At 39.2% G+C, this 19,813-nt stretch overlaps 2 protein-coding genes across 4 annotated transcripts in view; one reads left to right on the forward strand and one right to left on the reverse strand.

The window, feature by feature from the left end:
* LOC123519915 (dual specificity protein phosphatase MPK-4-like) overlaps positions 1-2,466 on the forward strand; it is a 27,287-nt gene extending 24,821 nt beyond the window's left edge. For all 3 annotated transcript variants that reach the window (XM_045281604.1, XM_045281607.1, XM_045281606.1), the window contains 2 exons: positions 312-535; positions 2,118-2,466. In XM_045281604.1, coding sequence (XP_045137539.1) covers positions 312-535; positions 2,118-2,194 — 301 coding nt within the window. In that variant the 3' untranslated portion in view covers positions 2,195-2,466. The remainder of the gene's footprint in view (positions 1-311; positions 536-2,117) is intronic.
* Positions 1,526-14,168, reverse strand: LOC123519914 (RNA-splicing ligase RtcB homolog). Its single transcript, XM_045281603.1, has 11 exons — positions 14,009-14,168; positions 13,224-13,335; positions 11,651-11,846; positions 11,427-11,557; positions 11,159-11,285; positions 10,338-10,444; positions 8,898-9,057; positions 5,541-5,716; positions 4,972-5,106; positions 3,853-4,017; positions 1,526-2,974 (listed from the first exon to the last, which is right to left on the reverse strand). The coding sequence occupies exons 2-11, from the start codon at positions 13,317-13,319 to the stop codon at positions 2,747-2,749; spliced, it is 1,521 nt and encodes a 506-aa protein (XP_045137538.1). The 5' UTR covers positions 13,320-13,335; positions 14,009-14,168; the 3' UTR covers positions 1,526-2,746.
* Positions 14,169-19,813: the final 5,645 nt, after the last annotated feature.

The raw sequence follows: 19,813 nt of genomic DNA on the forward strand, positions 1-19,813 counted from the left end.
AGTGACAGGTTTCCCATCCCATTGTGAATGCCCCAATTAAACTACATCAACCTACTACATTTGAATACTGTTCCTTCGTCAACCAAGTCAGTTGTGTCTTATATTTTATTATCTATTGTAGATAGTTCATATAATGGGAATAGTACCAATTTTATGTGTATGTGATATAGATATCAAAATCCCAGTGAAGAAAGTACCAGGGTCTCACCACTAAAATTATTGGCTCATGAAATAATAATTGAGACTAACATTTTTTTTTTTACTAATATTCCTTTATTCCTTTGTTCTATTTAATTTGATTTTCTTTTCAGGTTGTCATTGATTAGCCTTCATTCTCTCGTGTCTCACTGTCCAGGTGAAACTCCATTGTGGACTGATCCCAAGTGGTCAGACAGAATGGCCAAGCTTACTCTCTGTGACAAAGGAATATTTACCTTTCCTATCAGCTGGATGGGTGATTTAACAAAATCTGTGCAGGGAAAACTCCACTGTCCAAAATGCCATGCTAAGCTTGGTTCATTTAGTTGGCATGAAGGTTTGTTACTACAGTATTTTGTCAAATAAATTTTTGTGTTGTTGCAATACACTACCCTATCAATCCCTGAAGGGACTCTCTAATGGGAAGATCAGAAATGTGAAATAACTATTAGTGGTGAAAATCAGTAGCTAATCATGTGGGCTTCTTGACTCTTAACTGGTCATGAAAATTTTAATACAATTCTTTAGGATCTTGTCTGCCAGTTTATAATAGGCTTAAAATTAATTTATTTGTTGATACCATCTTTCACCACTGGTGCCAAGGCTCCAAGTTGAATCACTCTTCTTCCCTAAATTCAGTGTTACTGCTTGTTGCTTCATAGCAAAAGCCAGAGAAACGGTAGTTCCCTTGTACCAATCTATCTGTGATGGTATTTGAACTACATTGGGGAAACTTTTCCACTATGAAGCCAGACTCCTGAACACCTATGCAGCTGTGGTGGACCTCTCATTTGCAATGGTTTAACAACATTGGTTCTTATTTTGCTTGTTCTCACTAATCTGTCCATAAACTTTTCTCTGGATCTCCTTTTTGTTCTCTCTATTTTACTACCAATCAAACTTGTCCACCAAGGCTCATAACGTGGCCTAGGAAGTCTATCTGTCTCTTTCTGATGCTCTTCCTCAGCTCCCTGTTTCCATCCACTAGAATATTGTTTATTTTTCTGTCCATGGTATCTGTAATGCTCTTCCTCAGTACCACATTTCCATGGTTTCCAATCTTGTTTGCATCTCTCTACACCTCACAACTTTACAACTTTGACTACAACATGGTCATTCATTCCTACACATTGCTGACTTGTTTCTTAAGTTGGTCAGCATTTTGCCAAATTTTGTTTAGCTATTGTAATTCTTTTTTAGAATTCTTTAATGGGTATCTTCCCAAAGAGACAGATTTATCAAATCTTGACCACCTTTTCAAGTAAATACATCATAAAAGCTCTACAACATGCATAAGCAGTATTTAAAGGTAATAAAAGGCTCAACATAAAAAAAAAATTTGTTTATTGGCATCACAGTATGCATGTGCAAAATATGTTTAATCACATCACATCTTGCCTTTATAGAAATCTGGTTATTCTTTGAGTAATTCTGAGTTTAGCTGTCCATGTAAGTTTTAACATCTTAAAAAAAAAAAGTTTGGAAATTAATAAAAATTTTTGTTGATTGCTGGCATTAGTGTATGCATATGACAACTAAGATATACTCTTGAACCCATACCAAGTTTTGTTCTGAATTTTACAAATGCAAAAGTTTTATATACAAGTTGTATGCTTAGTTTTTGTAACATGATACTGATCATGTGAAATTTTGGGTTTTTCTTCCATAATGCAGTATCTGTAGGAATTTGATTAAATTTGTGTTCTCTATAGCCCTCACAATATCTGGGAAATAAAGTAGAGTGAACACCAATATAAAATGTTTAGCAAGATATATGTTGAACAGATCAGTTATGTCATGCTCAATAGGTTTGTGGTTATTTATGTTGATGCTGATCTAGTACTTTTGTGGCCAAGATATTAGTTGAGGAGGGAGGGGAAACAAGCTATTTTATGTTAATAATTTTCCTTTACTTTCAGGTCGCCAATGTTCTTGTCAAGCAACGATTAGTCCAGCATTTCATTTCATTCCATCTAAACTAGACAAGTGTTTCTGAAAACTTGTAGATACTTCTGTTAATTTTATTTTTGTAGGATCGATTGCTTTGCCACCACCCATTAATGTTGATTTATTCTACTCATTGGCAAAAAAAATTAAGAATGAATATTTGTTTGTGTAGTAAGAGAAAACAAACTGGAATATTTTTATTTTCTTATTTGTTTGTGTAGTAAAACAAACTGGAATATTTTTATTTTCTTTATGGAAACAGTAATTTTGTAAATTTTTTATTTGTCTTCTCAGGGGATGGACATAATGAGCCTTCTTTTATTCCTGTCTTTGCATTACCACCTGCCATGCTTCACTCCTCTTTCTCCTTACCAAAGCATTTCAGTTATGGTTCACAGGATTGTTCTCAACATGTGTATGGTAGAAGAAATGTTATACACTTCAATTTAGTTCTACAACATTTATACAATAGCTAAGAAATTGATGTTGCAGTTAAAATGGAACTTGGGATATATTGCATTCAGTCATGGAAAGTTGCCTAATGATTATTATACAAGATTATTAGCAATATTTCATTGAGACTAAATACAAGAATACGCTGTTATCCCTTAATGACAGCTATAGGTCGTAACTTAATGCACTTCTTGCTAATACCAGCAGCATGACATGTATCAACTACATCAGTAACATTTTTATACGATTCTGGAGCCTCTTCCATTACCAGCTTTGGGGAGGCCACTCTAATACTTATTCCTTGCTCTTGTAGTTTCACCAGAACATCCGCATAATCTAAATTACGGCGGGATTTAGCACGTGACAGTGCTCGACCCTGAAAATAAAACATGTAAATTATATTAGTATGCTAAGATTTAGACTTCTTGATTTAGGCTGGACAACAGCTACCTAATCTATACACTATGAGAGTTAGAGAGAGAGAGAGAGAGAGAGAGAGAGAGAGAGAGAGAGAGAGAGAGAGAGAGTTAGAGAGAGAGTTAGAGAGAGAGTTAGAGAGAGAGAGAGAGAGAGAGAGAGAGAGAGAGAGAGAGAGAGAGAGAGAGAGAGAGAGAGAGAGAGAGAGAGAGAGAGAGAGAGAGAGAGAGAGAGAGAGAGAGAGAGAGAGAGAGATTAGATTAGAGAGAGAGAGAGAGAGAGAGAGAGAGAGAGAGAGAGAGAGAGAGAGAGAGAGTTAGAGAGAGAGAGAGAGAGAGTTAGAGAGAGAGAGAGTTAGAGAGAGAGAGAGAGTTAGAGAGAGAGAGAGAGAGAGTTAGAGAGAGAGAGAGAGAGAGAGAGAGAGTTAGAGAGAGAGAGAGAGAGAGTTAGAGAGAGAGAGTTAGAGAGAGAGAGAGAGAGAGAGAGAGTTAGAGAGAGAGAGAGAGAGAGAGAGAGAGAGAGAGAGAGTTAGAGAGAGAGTTAGAGAGAGAGAGAGAGAGTTAGAGAGAGAGAGAGAGAGTTAGAGAGAGAGAGAGAGAGAGAGAGAGAGAGAGAGAGAGAGAGAGAGAGAGAGAGAGAGAGAGAGAGAGAGTTAGAGAGAGAGAAAGAAAGAAAGAGTTGGAGAGAGAGAGAGAGTTGGGGTGGATAGATAGGGAGGAGAGGAGCAAGATTCTCTCTCTCTCTCTCTCTCTCTCTCTCAAACACTAGCACATATTAAAGAACAGTACCAAGGAAATTCAATAATACAATACAATACACTCCAATGCTAATACTCACTGCTCCGTGGCAAGTAGAACCAAAGGTCTCTGTCATGCCTTGCTCAGTTCCAGTCAACACATAGGAACAGGTACCCATAGTGCCACCAATGAGAACAGGCTGTCCAGTCAACTGATAATCAACAGGTATGAGTGGATGATGTGGGGGGAAGGCTCTAGTTGAACCCTGTAATTAATAACAAGGTTTTAAACAAGGACATTAAAATGCTGGTATCTATCAATATAGTTATTGCTGATGGTTGTTTATAAGAACAATTATTGCTGAAAGGGAATTTGTGATCTTGTCTCTCAGCCCAACCACTCCTGCTAATTCCCTCAAGGATTCCCAGACATCAATACCAGGCAGGTGGCAGGACAAGACACTCCACATTCCATTCACCCCATGTGTACCGTACATCTGGCCTAGTGATCTGACAACACAGGCTGGACCACATGGGTGAGTGAAGTCTGCACTGGCCCCACTCACCAGAGGAATAGTGATGTAGAGAAAGCCACCACCAGTTTTGTGACTTATTTCATCAGAACTTACTCACCCATTCCCACACCATTTACTGTACATAATAAAATCAAGACTAAAGACTGCATTTATATCTGTGTCCTGTTTAAGTGAACACTAGAGTCCATAGCCTTGATACACAATAGCACTCAATAAGGACATTCTCAAGGTGCCAGCCTTTCCACCAACCTGCAGCAGTACCAGGCTGTGGTGAATGCATTCCCATCTAAGGTTCCAGCTTACCTGTCCAGTGTCCTGGTCAGAACAGCCTTCTAGAATGTATAGTGTTTGAGGACCAATGATCCACTGTACCTTGCTTATCATTTTGTGATTTGAGGTTTGGTTAAATCATTGTGGCCCTTGCAGTGGCCTGAAATCTCAAATTAAGATGTTACTTTGAAGTTCTATCTTCCCCCAACTTATTACTTATTATTTTTTCATCCATGAATGTGCAAACTCATGACGGACGGACTTTGAATACCTGGAGGAACACTATATACCTCAGCATCAATGCTGGTTTCTTTTAACTATAACTGTTTAAGCTTTATTTTTGTACTATTCATCAATTTAAAATTCAAAGTGCCAACATGTAAAGCTTATTTACAATTTATTAAAATTACTCACCTTTCGATGAACTAACAAAGTACGGAGTTTTCCTTCAATCCAATGTTGCTCAATTTTGGCAATGTTGTGTGAGACGTCATAAATCACATGCATGTCCAAGTCATCAGGACTCATTTGAAATTGCTTGGCAAAAGCCTGAAATAAAAATAATTTTATACAAACAAACAAACACACAGACATGCACACACATACTTCTAGAGCCTACTGAGTGCATCTGAAGGGCAATTCATAATAAACAAAGCATAGGTAGCACCAATCATAATCTGACAACACTGACATTTGACATACAAGTGCTTTGAAAGCAAACTACCAACTGAATTTTCAGATTAGAGCAGAAATGGTAAGTGCATTTGACTTGATTGGATCAAAAGTTCATTTTGTAAAGGAATTACTTTAAATGTTAAGCATTGTAAGCATGTATATAGTAGTGTAAGATATGATGTCTGATATTCTCACAAAATTTTATGGTCATGGTCAAGAAAGTATTTCCATTTTACACATGACTACTAAAAAGGAACTTTTATGATAAAAAACAAAGTAGAAAATCTAAAGTGCCTCTAATATCATACCTGTCTACTAAGGAAGGTCATGGAAGAACGATTAACCCATGCAAAATTAGCAGCAGCAGCCATGGACTTCAGATAATTCTGACCTTCTTCAGACTTTATCCTGGCACAGGCAAGCTGCCGGTCATTAGTCTCAATTTCATCTCTCTTCATGGCCTTCTCCATTGCAACAAGGGCATCTGAAATTATACTTTCTATGTAGTGGTGCCTTAGAATTTAAATTTATTTTCTTCCAAGATGTTGAAACTGCAAAAAATTTGGATTGCAAAATAATTTTCCCATTAGAAATATATGAAGTGAATTAATGTTCCTGAGTCTCAACAAAACTCTTTACCCAACAGTAATCTGACCACCTGTGTATGATCTCTCAATGGTGTATAAATTATACTTGAACTACAAAAAGCTTCATTAAAAAAAATGTTTCAATCACAGAAAATAATTCCTGTATGGTCAGTTGATAAAAGTAACAGATGAGTGATATTTACCATATGTATCAATATTGTCAAAACATCATAATTTTAAGGAAACATTTTTAACTGACAAAAGTAGAACTGTAGACTGTTAAAAAAGGTTATCAGTAAAGCTTGTTAATAAAAAGAGTATGGTAATTACTAAGCAGGTTTTTAATAATGTTTTGGAATTGCTTATATCATCCCCCTATTATTTTTGTATAATTCTTTATCCTTATGTTGACAATGTTTTTTTTTTTTTTTTTTTTTATACCATGTTGGCTTTTCACGGAAATTTATGGACTAAAGGGGGTACTTTTTTTGGGGTACCTCCCATCTCAAAGCCCACCCGCTAAGAAACCGTTTCCCCAAGTAAGGAAGCCCAACCTACACTTGGACCGTGGACAGGATTCAAACCCGTGCGCTTGAAGACCCCTCGGATCCCAAAGCACGCATGGTTCCACTGTATATGTGTTGGGATTTTTAGGCCAAAGTTACCTAAACAAATATATAAATAAAAATATTTGGATTCCAAGCTGTTCAAACAATAGAGCATTCAGATTTCAGGATCACCAATGTGTGTGTGTGTGTGTGTGTGTAATTCACCTCGGTTGTCTGCTGGTCACCCAGCCAGTCTTCCCCATTACGGAGCAAGCTCAGAGCTCATAGACCGATCTTCGGTAGGACTGAGACCACAACACACTCCACACACCAGGAAAGCGAAGCCACAACCCCTCGAGTTACATCCCGTACCTATTTACTGCTAGGTGAACAGGGGTTACACATTAAGAGGCTTGCCCATTTGCCTCGCCGTGCCGGGATTCGAACCCGGCCCTCTCGATTGTGAGTCGAGCGTGCTAACCACTACACTACGTGGTGTGTGTGTGCAGTGTGTGTGTGTGTGTGTGTATTTACCTATTTGTGTATTACAGGGCCCGAGCTAAGGTCTGTGTCCTGCCTCCTTGGCCACTCCTGTCATCTCTCTTTCATCTGATTGACACACACTGCGTCAACGACATCACTGCTCAGTTTATTCCACTTATCAATACTACGATGCGGAAACTGTACTTTCTCACGTCATTTAGACAGATGTCTTTATTAGTTTTTTCCATGTCCTCGGAGATGATTACTTGTGGTCACCTTTATCAACTCTCTGTCCAATATGTCAATCTTGTTCACCAATTTATACATAGTTATCATGTCTCCTTGTTCTTCTCTCTTCTAATGTGGTCAGCCCCAGCTTCCTCAGTCTTTCCTCATAGTCTAACTCCTTGAGTCCTGGTACCATCCTTGTTGCCAGCCTCTGTACCCTTTCCACCTTCTTCACATTTTTCTTCATATGCGGTGACCAGACACAAGCTGCATATTCTAACTGGGGTCTTATTAAAGTGCATAGTATCTTCTTCATCATTCCTTCATCTAGGTAGTGGAATGCAAGGCCAATATTTTGAAGCATGTTATATGTTTTCCAAAATATCTTGTTAATGTGTTTCTCCGGTGACAAAGTGTTTTGCACGGTTACTCCTAAGTCTTTCTCCTCATTGGTCTCTTCAATTTTCTCATCACCCAGCCTGTAATCCCTGTTTGGTCTGTATCTACTTCTTCCCATTTTCATAACATGGCTCTTGTTTATATTAAATTCCATCTGCCACTCTTTACTCCACTCATATATTTTATCAAGATCTTCCTGTAACTTGTTACAATCTTCCACATTCTTTACTCTCCTCATAATTTTAGTATCGTCCATGAACATATTCATGTAACTGTCAATTCCTACTGGCATATCATTAACATAAATCAAAAACATGATGGGACCAAGCACTGACCCTTGTGGAACTCCACTGGTTACCTTTTTCCACTTGGACTTCTTTCCTTTCACCACTGTTCTCATTTCTCTTCCCACTAAGTAATTTTCCATCCATTTTGCTAGTTTATCACTTACTCCTCCAATCTTCTTTAGTTTTCACATCAGTCTATTGTGTGGCACTTTATCAAAGGCCTTTCTCAAGTCCAGTTAAATAGCATCCACCCATCTCTCTCTATGTTGTTGTATGTCAGTCACTCTTGAATAAAAACATAATAAATTGGATACGCACGATCTTCCTTATGTGTGTGTGTGTGTGTGTGTGTACAAAAAATAAAGATGAATTATCAAATAGGGAGAGCAATCTGATGCTTCAGTAACACAAGAGAATGGTCTGTCCTCATTACAAATTCTTTTACTAGACACAGCACTCTCAAACACTAACTCCTTCAGTACTGGGACACTTTTTTACCATGAGTTTTGAGTACAATTATAAGATTTTATTTACATTATGAACTTCCTATGGATGTCAGAAGATTAATGGCCAGAGTTTTCACTATTTTATTCCCTACATAAGTTTCTGAAGCTGTATAAAATTGCCAAATAGTGAGCAGAATGAATATGAAAACATGTCATGGTACTGAAGGGGTTAAATAGCTGATTTGCCATGAATAAAATTCCAAATATCTTATACCACTTGGTAACTTATATGAGTTCAATTTGTTCATATGTCAAATAAAATTCCCCTAGAGAAAAGAACCCTGAGCAGAGGTTCTTCAGTTACAATCTTCCAAATGACCACATGGAATAGTGTTTAAATAAGAAAGACACAAATTTTCAAACATGAAGCTCATCATATCAACCAGAACTTTTACGACCAACCAAAAACATCTGGGTCACCACATTCATGACAATTACATATCACATAAACTACAAAATGTGTTTCATAAGTGCTTGAAGAAATTAAATCCTCAGATTATTGGAAATCTTAGACAAAATTCCAAAAAACACTCCATGGAGGAATTTATGAAGAAAAATAAGAAAACAAAGTGAAAGAGTAAAGTTTCTGCACATTGATATTCATTTACCGCAGAGAAAATCCCTTACCTGTAGCAACTTGGTGACCAAATCCACGAGAGCCTGAGTGAATCATCACACACACTTGTCCTTTTTCTTCTATGCCCATCTTGCTGGCAGCCCATTTATCATAAATTTCATCCACCACTTGGATCTCTGCATAATGGTTTCCTGCTCCAAGCGTTCCCAACTAAAAATAAATCAAAATAAATACTGTGACAAGACATAGTATTAGTGTCAAATGAATAGAGAATGGCAATCCTGGGGAGGGAAGTGGGATAAAACAAGCAATAGTGGTTTTCTTAATCCCTTCAGTACCGGATGTGTGTTTTGTGACACGTGAGTGTCACGGCTGAGTTGACGCGCCAGGAACCGAGGGTGCTCCCCGTGACACGCACATGCCACGGTTATAAGCTGTGTGTATTGAGGGCTCTCAGGGCATCAGTTTCTGGGTTATTTCTACCCACGTGGTGGGAAGTGTCTGTGTTTGCAAACATAAGGCTGCAGCCATTCGTGGGACGGTTTGAAACTTCATAAACTTTGACCAATGAGTTATTGTCAGTGCTGTGACATAATTTGTGAAGACCAATCATCATATATTTTTTTTATGCATCATATTTTCTGACCTAAGTATGGCAACACATGCTTGTCGAGTGCCGCAATGCAATATTCTCTAGCTTCTGTTCAGTGCTGCCTGAAGTTTTTTTTGTGGTAGCACGCTTGGATTTACTTCGCAATTATGGATATCTCTACAACTGACTGAAGATGAATATGATGGTGGAACAAAAAGGGAATTTGAGGGGTCTGATGTCTCAATGGAAGGTGATGATACTTTGTTTGATCCTGAAGCTATCAGTGATGTAGAGAGTGATGCTAGCAGCGGCGACGAGAGTATTGAGACGTTGTCCACCAGCAGTGGCCTGTCATGCAGCCCTCCTGCCTCACCCCCCACAGCTGCTGGTAGACAAACAGATTTCACACTTCTTTCAGACCCATTCTCTGACACCAGACCTAACCCTCTACCTACAAGTAACACTGATTTTCCTGATGTACATCCTAGTATTATTCTACATCATGAAGCTAGTGCTATGAGTGATCTAGACTGTTTTCAGTTATTCATGGGGAAAGATGTGATTGCTGCTCTGTGTGTCTGGACCAACACATGTGCTGCATATTTTTTTTTACTCAAATGACATGTTGTGGGGTTTCTCTGATAGAAAACAGAAATAAATAATATAGTGTGAACAGGGTGTTTGTGAGAAGCTGAAGACTACCGCACGGACGATGCGGAGAAGTGCGTGGGCAGTCGGTTCGGCAGTGAAACGTCTTGTTTACATAAGGTTGACGGGTCGGTAACGAAGGGGTTAAGTTGATACATATTTGAAAAAAAATTAAAATAAAATTTTTTTTAAAGTCTAAAAACGAGTCTTAATCCAGCAGTGAATTGTAGTGTTAGCATGTTTGACTTGCCTGAGGGAGACCTCTCTTTTTGGCTCTCATGGACACCTTGGCTGGGTCAGCCTGGGCCATGCGTCCATACTCTTCACAGTGCTCCTTATCTTCAGCCCAGATGTATCCTGAAAATATTTTTATATACATACATACACACTTCTTTATTTTACCTTTCATAGTTTTAAATAAAGATTCTTCCTGTAATAAGATACAAAGACTTGAGGGGAAAATTAATACTTATGAACAGACAACCAACAATGGTTTGGTTATGACCATGTGAAATGCACAGTACTTATAAAATAATACAAAAGTTGTCTCTGGTAGCATATTTGAGTTTTACACAAAGAATCACAATAAAACAATGATTGCATAAAGTTATACTCATCAAATGTTTTCCCAGAGCTATAAGAAAAAGGTTATTGAAAAATATGGATTCCATGGATCACTTTTAAGGTAGATTAATATGATAAAAATCCTTTGTAAGTTCACTGGTACCTATTCTATCACTAGAAATTAATATAAGCATAAACAGTCTGATACCAGCACTGACTCCATTTTTTCTTAAGGTCATGGCAAGTGTTAAATGCGAGGAATGAATTATGAATGAAACACTACTAAGCAATGATCAAGTTCCAGTCACATGGTCTTATCCAATATGCTATCTGGTATGCCAATCAATGATATTTTCTAGCTCTCCCTCTTAATTACTTCTTAAGTAAAGGAAGTATCAGACCAACAGATGCTGGTAAATCAGCAAGAAATCTACTCTAGTTTTCAGATAAAAGCTGTTCCAAATCAAGAAATTTAGTATTCATAAAATACTATTTGTCTAATCTTACCTTCCCTTAGTGACCAGTCCATACCCATCTCTAAGGCCTCCTCTAAGTCCCGTGCAGTCATGGGAATGATGCCTTTGGAACCAACACCAACAGGAATATGATCAAACATAGACTGAGCCAAACGCTCCTGTGGAAAAAAACCAACATTGGAAACTATTACAGCAATTCAATTCACATCATACATCACACATCATTACTTCTAACACTACAAGACAGTATGGAATGACAACTGGCTGCTGCACCATGAACCTGCATCAGAAGTACTTACCTTAATGGGAACCACATCAGCCTCAGTAAGGTTGGTTCTCAGTAAACGCACCCCACAGTTAATATCAAATCCCACACCCCCCGGAGAAACAACAGCTTGGGGATTATCCATATCAAAGGCTGCCATATTACCTGAAAGATAATCAATAGAAGGAAATCATAGTCCAGACAGAAAAACCTTAAATTCCCAAGTCATTATAGTAACAAAATAGAAACTGAACTCACCAATTGCAAATCCATAACCAGAATGCACATCAGGCAAACCAACAGATTTGCCCACAATGCCTGGAAGTGCTGCAACATTAGCTATTTGTTTCATGCCCGGCAGAAACCCCCCAACAGACCCTGGCCGGCAGGAGTTCCTCAGTTCCTCAAACATCAGCTTTTCCAAGTGATCATTGACATAGAAAATGCCTTCCACCTTGTAATGAAACAGAAAACCATCATAAATTACAGAACACCACTTTAAAAGTAATATGAATTCTTATCTACTACCCAATATATATAACTCATGCATGTCTGAGTTTTATACTTTCATAAAAAATGTATTCCAATATATTTTCCTTATATCATAAATTGCCAATAAAGAAGCCTTGGAGTAACCTTAACTAGTATGTTGTGTAAGAAGCAGACAAATGACTGTAAAGGTGGTAAGGAAACCTGGGCAGAATTAGGAATACTGTTTATTCTCTTACGTTTCGACAGTCTTCTTCAGAGTAAATTGACACAGATAGCCTAGCTGTACATATACCTCCGGGGCGGATCACCTCGCTGGACGTCTGGCTGGTGGGTGCGCTGATTGGCTGGTGAGAATGAGTCTGGCTGCTGTGCGGGAGAAGTTTACGAAGCCGTCTCTGTGGTTGGAGGCCTCTCTTGACGCAATGTAGGCGGCTTCCACCAGCTTCCTCTTCTTCTTGTCCAGCCCTGTGTGCACGGCTGTCGCTTGCTCCCAGTTTGGCAAATTATTGTACTTCTCTGCATGCACCACGAGGGAGTTTGTAGTTCTGTGGTTTCGGAGATCGTCCTTATGCTCTTTCAGCCTTTTGTCCATTCCCCACGCCGTCTCACCATAGTATGTGGCCGTACAACCATTCCATCCCATGTGCAGGTTGTACGGCCACATACTACGGTGAGACAGCGCGGGGAATGGACAAAAGGCTGAAAGAGCATAAGAACGACCTCGACCACAGAACTACTTAACTCCTCGTGCATGCAGAGAAGTACAATCATTTGCCAAACTGGGAGCAAGCAACAGCCATGCACACAGGGCTGGACAAGAGGAAGAGGATGCTGGTGGAAGCCGCCTACATTGCGTCAAGAGAGGCCACCAACCACAGAGACGGCTTCAGAACCTCTCCGCACAGCAGCCAGACTCATTCTCACCAGCCAATCAGCGCACCCACCAGCCAGACGTCCAGCGAGGTGATCCGCCCCGGAGGTATATGTACAGCTAGGCTATCTGTGTCAATTTACTCTCTGAAGAAGACTCTGTCGAAACGTAAGAGAATAAACAGTATTCCTAATTCTTCCCAGGTTTCCTTACCACCTTTAACTAGTATCCAGCCAGAATTCCTATTTTACCTGGTTAGGTACTTTGCCATGTAACAAAATGCATCCTATATTTGCCTCTCATTATCCTTCTCCTTAAAAAAAACCTATGGTAATAGAAATCTTATGAAATTTGTTATACAATCTGTGAGACTAACTAATTAACTCTATAAAATATACAATACTATTTACATGCAAAATATCTTGCCTACTGTTTCCACTGAATATAATCAAGTAATCAAGTGCTCACATTCATGTTAGGTTGAAAGCCTTTCTTGATCCGCCAGCAGCTGGGAGACAGCCGCTCCAGGTACCGCAGCTCATCGTTGTACTGCCGAACCACCATCTTCTAAGTCTTGGTGCTGCATCAAAGGAAAAATATCCAGATATGTACTTATATTGTTCTTTAAATATGAAATAATCTTTTATTTTTTATGTATTAAGGAACAGCATAAGAACTTAACTTAAAGGTTTCATAATTAACGTAATTTGAAAATACTTCAGACTTTTAAGATTATATGATATTAATTACACTCAGTCAGGAAACTGTCACCGCTCAAAAACAAAATGACTTTCTAGTACACTTGTGATAAATTTGTTTTATATGAATATTGATCCTTATAAAACCAAAATGCCGAATTAACCTTTGCAATATTACAGATATTGATGATCTACATCAAAAATCATATCAACTACCGGACGTATTATAAATAATTATCCCAAAGGTAACACGTAAGCATAACAACACTGATGGCTACCAAAACAACCTTTACCTCCTACAAACACTGCCATAAAATACTTGCGGATTGATATCACGCTCCCGGCATTTAATCTCGTCACTAACGTGAAAATGAGGAACTGAAGCTACACATGACCATGGACACAGTTTCATTACGCAATGCAGAGTAATCCGGAATGTCACAACACATGCACCACCATGCAGACACCATGACATTTCCCACAGCCGGTAGTGGGTAGTACTAGGTAAGCATTAGCCCACAGCGTCCGTTCAGAATGGAGCCACTCACTACAAACCTTGTGGCTACTCCAGGGTGAGTGCACTGCCTGCTGTGCCTTCCTTCACCAGTGTGGAGACTGCAGAGTGATGGGCCAGGCACCAGTACGCAGATAGACAGCGGCCAGCGTGACTTCCCTGTGTCTGCCACTCACTTGACACTGCGGCCAGGGGGATGAGAGGGGGGTGGGGTAGAGGGAGTAATGAGGGAGAAGGGAGTGGATATCGTACGGTGGGCTAAGAACATCGTACATTAAAGGAAATCAGTGATGTTATATATGTATTAACAGTTTCTTTTCTTTCCATTCGTTAATTATTATTTGTTCATCTATTTTAACGGAGAATGAAGAATAAACTTAATAGTGACACCTCTGCGCTGCTACTGGTTTCTTCTTGTTATCATTCTTATTCTTACTTCCTTGTTCTTATTCTTGATTATATATATATATATATATATATATATATATATATATATATATATATATATATATATATATATATATATATATAGAGAGAGAGAGAGATATATATATATATATATATATATATATATATATATATATATATATATATATATATATATATATATATATATATATGTGTGTATATATGTATTTATGTATGTATTTATGAATGTATGCAATAGCATACTCAAAAAGACCCATACATACACACAAACACACCCACAACAGGTTCAGCAGTTCCACACATCTAAAAGACTTAAAACACTCAAAAATAACCCAAAGCGCACCCAATGTGTAATGCAAGACCTCATAATACTCCCAGACACACCAAAAACTCATTAGAAGTATCCAAATTACACAAACCCAACCCCACACCACAAAATACACACAATAGACCCCTCACACACTTTAAATAGTCCAAAATATCCCAAAACACAATCAAAACATCATATAGCATCTCAAAACGACCCTAAACACTCTCGAAACATATCTAAATACTCAAACACCCATCCCTAACACACTCAAAATATGTAAAATATACTTAAAAACATGTAACACACACTAAATTCAAAACACCAAAAAATGCACCCAAAATGCATTCAAAACACCATACATCTCAATATTCCCCAAAACACACCCAAAAGGTCAAACACAGCCCGAAAAGGAACTCAAAATATATTAAATATACCTAAAAAGTAAAAAAAAAACCATATAACACACACTGAAAACATTAAAAATGCATCCAAAAACATACTCATATAAAATCCTAACACACTCAAAACATCTTTAATAATAATAATAATAATAATAATAATAATAATAATAATAATAATAATAATAAAGTGCGCTATAAAGAACGACAAGGTTACAGAGGAAACAGCTTGTGGCTTGGCTCTTCCTCCTCTCCTGCCTCCTTTATTTATTTATTTTATATATATATATATATATATATATATATATATATATATATATATATATATATATATATATATATATATATATATATATATATATGTTCTTGTAGGCAGACGAGGTTGAAAGCTATAGAGCATTCTCCTTTGTTTAACTTTTTGTGTACGGTTTCTATGTGCCGTACTGTGTTTCTGTCTTTTCTCTTAGTTGGTGAAGCAGTTGGCTAAAGGTCAGCGACGTTTCGGAGATATCTCTCTCCATCTTCAGGCTGTGGTTGTGTGAGGCATGTGCGTGTCTTATATGTTTCCGTTGGGTCAGAGTAGGTAGGTGATGCGCAGCGCTGCGCTGTCATTGGCTGGATAAGTTAGGTGGCTCTGTGTGTCTGGTCTACGCGCTGGTTGGCTGCTCGTCGTTTCAGAGTGGGAAGGATTTGTAGGTTCTCTGTTTGAATGTTGATGGATGGCTGCATTATGTTGATATAGATGGCTTCGAGGAAAAATAGTCTTCGGGGGTCGTTTTCTCTGTCTAGGATGACGGTGTTTTCCACAAGGTTCTGGAGAGTGATTTGGTTGTGATTTCTTCCACTGTAGTGTTGCTTGATTGCTCCACTGCTAAGGTGACATGTCAGACGTCTTGAAAGTGTGGTTCGTGTCATCCCAATGTATGAGCAAGGTCCACATTCCTTGCTGTTGCAGGTGTGTTGGTAGATAACATGATCCTCTTGCAAGGGCGTCTTGTAGTCAGCAGGTCGGTTGCGGAGTAGGAGTTGGCTTGTTTTTCTTGATTTGTAGTAGATGGTAAGGGTGATTCTAGTATTTTCGTCGGTAGGTGCAACATTCTTGTATATGATGTCCTTCATAACTTTCTCTTCTGTTCACAGCACTCACACACACAGTCAAGCCCACCACCGAACCATGGCAAGTCCTGCTCACCACCCTGTACTTGTTAAATGGTTCAATGTGAAAGCTGGTTACGGGTTCATCCAGGACCAAAACACGGGTACAGATGTTTTTTGCCACGCATCTGGTCTCACCCGTCCTCTTAAGGAGTGCCCTCCCAGAGAAGGAGACCAAGTTCTTCTCGCCGTTAGGGAGGGAGCCAAGGGACCAGAGGCGTGGGACGTTGCGCCAGTCAGCACAACATCTCTCCCTTCGAAGACCTGGAACCGTTCACCACGGCCGCGACAAGGTGGAAGCGAAGAGGACATCCAGGCAAAGATATACGCTTGTATATATACGGCAAAGGCGTTGGCAGGTGGGGATCATCGCCATCTTCAGGAATTGATCCCTGTCATCCTGCAGCACAACGGCCTGCCTGCTGTTTACATCCCCAAAAGCGCCTTGCTTGCGAACACCCGCGCCAACCCAAGGCTCTCCCGGCGAGGTCTTCCCGGAGCTAGGGGGAAGACAGAGGAGTCACCCGTGGCTGCTCCACACACCCAACTACCAACAACAGGAGCAGAAGCAGAGCCAACGGGAGACAAACCCCGGAACTTGAAGGAGACGCAGGACGACGTGCCGAGGGAAGAGGAAGAGGAAGAAGAAGATGACGAGGACGACGACGACGATGACGAAGAAAAACACAACCACAGTCTGAAGATGGAGAGATATCTCCGAAACGTCGCTGACCTTTAGCCAACTGCTTCACCAACTAAGAGAAAAAGACAGAAACACAGAACGGCACATAGAAACCGTACACAAAAAGACAGAAACACAGTACGGCACATAGAAACCGTACACAAAAAGTTAAACAAAGGAGAATGCTCTATAGCTTTCAACCTCGTCTGCCTACAAGAAAATATCCTCCCTGGCTATACAAACATATATATATATATATATATATATATATATATATATATATATATATATATATATATATATATATATATATATATAGACACGTGCATAGTGAAGACTAGTGCTACTGCCCCTATGGCAACAAAGCTCCAACTGATCACTAATGCTACTTTGTACAAAGTCCTTAATGCTACTCTTAACATAACCCAGAGTGTACTCAGTGCCAGGGTTCACTGTGTCATCTTGTAGGGCACACTGAGCAAGGTGGTCTGCTTTTTCATTTAGCGGGATACCCACATGAGAGGGTATCCAGATGAAATGGACCGTGGCACCAGCACCTTCAAGGGCGTGGATGAGATCAAGACACTTATTAACTAGGTCACAGTCCATGGGGGAGGTGGATTGAAGGGCGTACAATGCAGCCTGACTGTCAATAAAGAAATATACATTCTTATGGAGAGGCGCCACAATGTGGAGCGCCTCCAGAACAGCATACAGTTCTGCTCTAGTGGAAGACATGGGTGCAGGGAGCCGCCTGGAAACCTCAGTGTCAGTGTAGAGACTGGCAGAGATGTAGTCACGGATGAACAGCCCACATCCAGACCTGCTGCCATTGACTGACCCATCACAATAAACATGAATAGCCTCAACGTGTGGGTACTTAGACAATTTAGTCATGAACATGTCTTGCAGCACATGAGGGAGCCAGTCCTTCTTGGGCTGATGCAGTGAGTGAATATCAACACTGACACGGTGAGGGTTCCAGGCGGGTTGCAGCGGTGACATAACAATGTTAATACAGGCCTCGACTACACCTACACTTGTCAGTACTCCCAAGATCTTCCTGAGGTATGGTGTTGTAGGAGTGCGAGGATCATGATATACAGGGGGGTCAGTGATCCCTTTAGAGAGTCAGAGCCCATGCATAGCATCCGACTAATTGTGCAACAAGTAATTTCCTGTACCCTACACATAATATTCGGCAGGTGCAGTTCAGCTCTGAGGACTTCAATCCGTGCAGTCCTGGGGCATCCTAAGATTATCCGCATGGCTTCATTCTGAACAAGCTCCAGGGGACGGAGTTGAGTGGCAATAAACTGTATTAAAACAGGGGCAGCATAATCAATAAGGGACCGTATGACAGATATATAGAACATTCTTAGGACTGGAATGCCCGCCCCCACGCCCCTGTTGGCTAGCAGCCGAAGTGGTGCTAACCGTGGCAGACAGAGGTCTCGAACATAGTGGTAAAACTAATAAAACGTCCAGCTATATCGACTCAATACTTTCTTTTTAAAAATATTAGATAACATATTACATAAACTTCCTTTTCAGGCATCTAGACTAACAGCCAGCTAGAAGCAGAAGTGAATGAATGAAAAAAAAAAAAAAAAAATAAATAAAAAAAAAAATATATATATATATATATATATATATATATATATATATATATATATATATATATATATATATATATATATATATATATATATATATATATATATATATATATATATATATATATAAGCATGAGCATTAAAATATAAACTCATTACAAACTCTTGTAAAGTCCATCCACTTTCACTCGCCGAATCGATTTCAACACACTTTATAGAATCTAAGCTATCTTCTATGGCATTTTACAACAAGTTGCACCATCAAAAACAAACGAAAACAGTAAAAGAAGAAAAAAAAAAAAAAAAAAAAGGTTTACGTTTAACAGGACTAAACATCATTTCAAAATCCACGTATTTTGCACTTTAAAAAATTATAGGGGATTCTTTGATACCGTTGAGGCCCAGCTATCTATCTATCTATCTATCTATCTATCTATCTATCCATATATATATATATATATATATATATATATAGAGAGAGAGAGAGAGAGAGAGAGAGAGAGAGAGAGAGAGAGAGAGAGAGAGAGAGAGAGAGAGAGAGAGAGAGAGAGAGAGAGAGAGCTTGAAAAAAAAAAAAAAAACTAAATGCTCAGATAGAAATTTTGACCATTGAGAAGACTCTAAGTTACACCATAAAACACCCCTAAAAGTCACATATTTACCAGAGGCGAAGAAAACACCTCAAAGAAAACAATTCAAATATATAGAGGGAGGAGCCTGCCACCCATCCCCCAAACAAATGTTCATAGAAAATTAATGTCTTGCAGTACAAAAATAAATAACCTTAAATATATTTACATTATTTACAAAGGTGGAGCAAAAAGTGGGAAATCCTTGAGGATGGCAGGGATGATGTCATTGTTGAAGAACCAGCTTATCATTGGTGGCAGGTCCCAGTTCCCCTGTGGGTGGAAATGCACCAGCAAGGGACACTCCATGACATAGTGGGCAAGTGTGTGCCCTGCAGGACTGTGACACAGCTTACAGGGCACAGCAGCAGCCCCACTGACCTCCCAATAGTACCTGTAACCCAGCCTGAGACGCATAGCAACAAGGTCATGGGCGGCACTCTTCCTGCCATAGGTGACACTGCTGGTGTGGGAGACATGTACATAATGGACTGAACTGGGACTGCCTTTCCCATAACAAGTGTCAAGGTTATGAGCAATGGTGCTGCAAACATGACGTTTAAGCTGACCCTTGATGTTATTATAAGTGTGTTCAACAGGACAGTCAGCAATGTCCTCAGTAAGGAG

This window comes from Portunus trituberculatus, chromosome 46 (assembly GCF_017591435.1).
Source record: "Portunus trituberculatus isolate SZX2019 chromosome 46, ASM1759143v1, whole genome shotgun sequence".
Taxonomy (NCBI): domain Eukaryota; kingdom Metazoa; phylum Arthropoda; class Malacostraca; order Decapoda; family Portunidae; genus Portunus; species Portunus trituberculatus.